Genomic DNA, 6,000 nt, shown 5'->3' with positions numbered 1-6,000 from the left:
CAAGCCCAGAACTGGTGTGTGTTTTTTATAGGGCAGGGCAGCTGTAACCATAACCAACACCTCCAATCTCATCTCATTGATTGGACTCCAGTTGGCTGACATCTCACTCCAATTAGCTCTTGGAGATGTCATTAGTCTAGGGGTTAACATACTTTTTCCACCAGCATTGTGAATGTTTACATGGTGTGTTCAATAAAAACATGGCAACATTTCATTCTTTGTGTGTTATTAGTTTAAGCAGACTGTGATTGTCTATTGTTGTGACTTAGATGATGATCAGATCACATTTTATGACCAATTTGTGCAGAAATCCATATCATTCCAAAGGGTTCACATACTTTTTCTTGCAACTGTATTGCACCTATCAATGCACTATAGATGATCACAGAAGCAGCTCAATACTGATGTCCAGTGCAGGTCATACAATATGTACATATGGTAGAACATAAGCTTAATAATAGCATGCAATGCCAAGCTGCTGTTCCCAAAGCAAGCAAAGTCCTTTCTTGTATTAACAGAGGCATGGACTCCAGAGAGAGAGAGATATCATTTTGCCCCTGTACAGATCATTAGTAAGACCTCATCCAGAATATGCAGTTCAGTTTTGGGCACCAGTTCTCAAAAAGGATATCGGGGAACTGGAGAAAGTGCAGGAAAGAGCAACCAAACTGATAAGAGGCATGGAGGAGCTCAGCTATGAGAAAAGATTAGAGGAACTGAATTTATTCTCTCTTGAGAAGAGAAGATTAAGGGGGGATATGATCAACATGTATAAATACATAAGGGGTCCATATAGTGAACTTGGTGTTGAGTTATTCACTTTAAGGTCATCACAGAGGACAAGGAAGCACTCTTTACATCTAGAGGAAAAGAGATTTTGTCTCCAAACAAGGAAAGGTTTCTTCACAGTAAGAGCTGTGAAAATGTGGAAAAGAACTCCTTCCAGAGGTTGTTCTGGCCAGCTCAGTAGATTGCTTTCAAAAAGGCCTGGATTCTTTCCTAGGTGTACATAATATAACTGGGTGCTAATATTTATAGGTAAAGTTGATCCAGGGAATATCTGATTGCCTCTTGAGAGATCAGGAAGGTTTTTTTTTCCCTGCTGTAGAAATTTGGATCATGCTTTACTGGGGTTTTTCACCTTCCTCTGGTTCAACTGTGGGTATAGGATTGTGTATGGGATTGTATGGTTGTGTTTTGTTTTTTGTTTTTTATTGGTTGAGCTAGGTGGACTTGTGTCTTTTTTCAACTTGACTAACTATGTAACTATGTACCTACATGCGCATGGAATAAAATGAAAGATACTGCATATTATTTTTATTCTATTGAAAACGAAAAACATATTTAGGTGGTAAAATAATGTAGAATACATTGACTTTCCACAATCTAATATGCATAAAAGTCACAATAACACAAGTAGGTAGACAATGTCAGTAACAAGTACATTTCACAGTTAATGATTTTTGTTAGACATGTGCAGAATGAAAAAATGTGTTTCATTTAGTTTTGCTTACGTTATTCTAATAATTCTGTTTAGCAAAATGTGTTTAAATTCGTTTTTGGAATTTGTTTCATTTAATTTCTATTCCTTTAATTTTTATTCTATTTTATTGTATTCTTTTATTTCTTTTCTATTCTGTTCTATTTTACTCTATTCTTTTATATTCTATTCTTTTATTTTCTATTCTTTTCTATTATTTTCTTTTCTATTCTATTTAAATTCCTTTATTTTCCATTATATTTTATTCTATTTTTTTATTTTCTATTCTTTTCTGTTCTGTTTTATTAATTTTTTTCTTTTCTTTATTTTTCTATTCCTTTATTTTCTATTCTATTCTATTCTATTCTATTTTATTTTATTTTATTTTGAACTATGGGCGGCACAGTGGTGTAATGGTTAGCACTTTCACCTAGCAAGCGGGTCACTGGTTCAAATCCCAACCACGACACTACATGCCTGGAGTTTGCATATGTTCTCCCTGAGCCTGCGTGGGTTTCCTCTGGGTACTCCGGTTTCCTCCCACACTCCAAAGACATGCTGGTAGGTTAATTGGACCCTGTATAAAAAAAAATTGGCCCTACTATGTATGTATGAATGTGAGTTAGGGACCTTAGGTTGTAAGCTCCTTGAGGGCAGGGACTGATGTGAATGTGCAATGTATATGTAAAGCACTGTGTAAATTGACAGCTCTATATAAGAACCTAAAATAAATAACTATTCTTGCTTTTGAATACGATTCAAATTCAAATTTAGGCCGAATTTTGTTTCGGTATTTCAGATTAATTTAAATTCATTACTATTGTAATTCAGAATTTTGAATACATAACCTAAAAATGCTTCCGAATTTGATTCAGAACTAAATCAACGGCACATGTCTAACTTAAAGTGGTATTACATCCAAAACCAAAAATGTAATATATTGCAGCTTACTTATTTCCACCTGTTGATCTGACCAGTAACACACCTCCAGTATTAGAGTGCCTATACCCTCCATTATGGAGCACAGGTACACCTTTGTCAGTCGGAGGGAGGGGAGTGCTAAATGTACCAGCCAATTTAGATACAGTAACAATATAAAGCCAAACTCCAGCTCACACTGTAGTAACACAAGCAGTTACAGCAACAGTTTTTTTTTCTCTTGGGATAAAGATTTTACATGAATAAATAAAAGCACCCCTCCCAGTGGTAAATGGTTTGTCTCAATACTCTAAATCAGGGGTAGGCAACATTTGAAAGGTTGAGGTTTACCTGAAAAACATGAAAGAGATCAAAGATCACTAGGATGCCGTGCCCTTTTTATTTTTAAGAAATTAACTAGCAAGGCCTATCTTAATAGTAAGGAAAACTTAGAAAAATATAATAAAAGAGATGTCACTGAAAAATATAAATTTAGCCTACTTTAAGAATGGACAGTGTCTGTTCATTGTAACTATGTAACTAAGTAACTGTCAGCAGAGCAGTGGACAGTATCAGTAGGGCAGTGGACGGTGTCAGTAGGGTAGAGGTTGGTGTTGGTAGGGCAGTAGACGGTGTCAGTCATTAGGACAGCCGATGGTGTCAGTCAGCAGAGCAGTGGACTTTGTCAGTAGGGCAGAGGATGGTGTCAGTAGGGCAGTGGAGAGTGTCAGTAGGTCAGTGGACAATGTGTCAGTAGAGCAGAGGAAGGTGTCAGTAGGGCAGAGGATGGTGTCAGTAGGGCAGTGGACAGTGTCAGTAGAGCAGTGGATGGTGTCAGTAGAGCAGTGGACGGTGTCAGTAGGGCAGTAGATGGTGTCAGTAGGGCAGAGGACGATGTCAGTAGGGCAGAGGATGGTGTCAGTAGGGCAGTGGACGGTGTCAGTAGGGCAGAGGATGATGTCAGTAGGACAGAGGATGGTGTCAGTAGGACAGAGGATGGTGTCAGTAGGGCAGTGGACAGTGTCAGTAGGGCAGAGGACTGTGTCAGTAGAGCAGAGGACGGTGTCAGTAGGGCAGAGGATGGAGTCAGTAGGGCAGAGGATGGTGTCAGTAGGGCAGTGGACAGTGTCAGTAGGGCAGTGGACAATGTGTCAGTAGGGCAAAGGAAGGTGTCAGTAGGGCAGAGGAAAGTGTCAGTAGTTTTTTTTTTGCAATTTTTTTAACAGCCTTGTCGAGGGGCTTTGGTGAAATGGACCCCTGATGTCTCACTTTTGGGACAGACAAAGGAGATTGAGGACTGTGTCCTCAATCTACATCTCTGTGGCCTCAGCTGCACAGAGACAAGAAGAGCTCCGCACAGTCTCCCTGTTCATTCACAAACTGAAATATAGTAACAAAGAAATGTACTGACATATTTATTGCCCCTTTCTCCAGCTCTTTATCCTGAAATGATCCATGCAGCAGCCAGTGGGTGGAAGAGGAGTGGACATTGGCAGCGCTGCAAGGAAGGGGAGACCAGTGGGTCCTAGGCAGCAGAAGGAAGAGGAAGCTGAATAGGAAGAGCAGCAGTGGTGGCATTTACTGGAACCGATCCACTATAATCCCCCCCTTGCAGTAGCTGAATGATTGCGGGAGGAAGAGGAGGAGAAGCTGGATTTCAGCTGCTGCAGGGGGTAGCTACAGAGGATCAGTTCCAGTAAATACCAACCCCGCTGCCCCTCCTGTACAGGTTCCCCTTCCTCATGCTTCTCAGTGACACAGCCTACTAAGTTTTTCCATCTCTGCACCACTCTGCATATGTGGGAGAAGAAGTCCTGTTCTCCCACATATGCGTGGAAGGGGCACGATCTACCTGTCACCTGTCAACAATCAATTGGTGGATCACAATTGACAGGTTGCCAATCCCCACTATAATTGCTACTTCTGTAAGACCGCTTGTTCTGTTGAAAAACAGACTTACTGGCTGGATCACTTAAATATAAAGAAAAGAAAGTATAAAAAAGCAAACACATGCAGCCATCACACTTTTAAGCTGCAATATATTAAATATTTGCTGTTGGGTGCGGTGATTTAGTTCATGACTTCCTTCCTGAGTGATAGAGTGGCAGATCTGGTGGTATTCATCCATCTTTGAGCTATGACCTTCCTGGTTAAATAAAGTGTTTCTCTCAGAAATATTCTCACATAGAATAGCCATAGCTCCTCATTCAGTAGAAGACAAAGGGGGTGGTGAGAGTACAGACTGGGGTCTGCAGTAGAGTAGAGATGACCTAAGACCAAAATCAATAAATATTTTTAACATCTAACATATTGCAATGTTTCCCTTTTAGGTAAACTATGGAGACGAGTAATGATACCTCAGCGATCAAAAGTGATGAACAGCTAGCATCAACAGTAAATGTAACAAAAAGTCAAAATGGTTTTCCAGAAGCAGATATTAAACCACCAACAGTCACCAGCATTACGGAAAGTGTTCCTTGTGAAACAGTAGACCATGACATTTCTGAGGAATTTGACAGGCAATTAGAAGACATTATCCAAACATATGTCTCCTCTGATATTGCAAGTGTTGAGAATGAGAGTTTAATTTTACCAACCAAAGAGTCACAATCCAATGATGATGGAGATACTGATGTTTCAAACATTGAAGAATCAAAGGAATCAATTTCTTCTTCAGATGCCCCTTTGGCCAAAGACTCAGCTGCCAGCAAAGAGCAAAGTCCTGAAAAGAAATTTTTGAAAGGATTAGGTATGTACTTGGGTTGTTTCCTTTGGTTTACCTAGGCAATATACAAGGTTAGAGAAAGGAAATGTGAACTGTTGTGGAGTTGCTGGCAATAGCGGATAGGGATGACCAAGCCTGGGGGGTTCAGTTCGAGCTAGGTTTGGTGAATCCAGTGGAAGGTTAGTGAGAGGCAAAACTAGCTATTTTATCTGTCCTTTCTTGTAAGACTTATAGGCAAGCTATAATTAAAAAAAGGGCATAAGTAGTAAAGCAGTGCCATGTGTGGGGAGAGGGTATTTTCATGTGGCTTAAAGGGCAACATTGAAAATACACAAATCTTTTAAAGACTAAGTGCAGCCAAATAAAAAATAAATCAGCATAGGGGACGTAACTTACAGTCATTAGAACGTGTCCCTTGTGCAGATGCCTCTTCTATTAGGTGAATTCCTTCCTTCGTCTATGAGGAGTCAGTCACTCTTGGTGAGTGCCTTTGGCAGCTCCTACAGTTTGATTAACCCCTGCCGCACCAAAAGATTACGGCAGCAGGGTTAATAGAACTGTGGGAGCTGTCAAAGCCTCTCATTAAGAGTGGCTGAACCACCCATTCCCTGCCCTGCTCAGCTGCTCTATTCATAGAAGCTGTACTAAGTACAAGGAGGATCTGGATGGAAAAGGTGGGCATTGTCAGACACTCTTGATAAGAGCATGTGACAGCTCTCACAGTTCTACAATGTTGTATAACCCTTTCACACCAGAAGATTATGGATGTAAGGGAAACTTGGATGGAGAAGGTTTTCACCTAACAGAAGAGGCTTTAGCATACATGACACATCTTACTAAATGTAAGTTATGTTCAGTGTGCTGATATTTGTGTTTT

At 40.2% G+C, this 6,000-nt stretch overlaps 1 protein-coding gene across 1 annotated transcript in view; it reads left to right on the top strand.

Annotated features, from left to right (window-relative positions):
* Nucleotides 1–4,728: 4,728 nt before the first annotated feature.
* The window catches only part of TXLNB (taxilin beta), a 148,102-nt gene continuing 146,830 nt past the window's right edge, over nucleotides 4,729–6,000 (top strand). The window contains exon 1 of the mRNA XM_082249934.1: nucleotides 4,729–5,147. Coding sequence (XP_082106060.1) covers nucleotides 4,736–5,147 — 412 coding nt within the window. The 5' untranslated portion in view covers nucleotides 4,729–4,735. The remainder of the gene's footprint in view (nucleotides 5,148–6,000) is intronic.

The sequence above is a fragment of the Pelophylax lessonae genome (assembly GCF_965119305.1).
Source record: "Pelophylax lessonae genome assembly, chromosome: 3".
In the NCBI taxonomy this organism is placed as follows: Eukaryota; Metazoa; Chordata; class Amphibia; order Anura; family Ranidae; genus Pelophylax; species Pelophylax lessonae.
The sequence above is the reverse complement of the archived record's forward strand: the minus strand, read 5'-3'. Positions and strand labels throughout refer to the sequence as shown.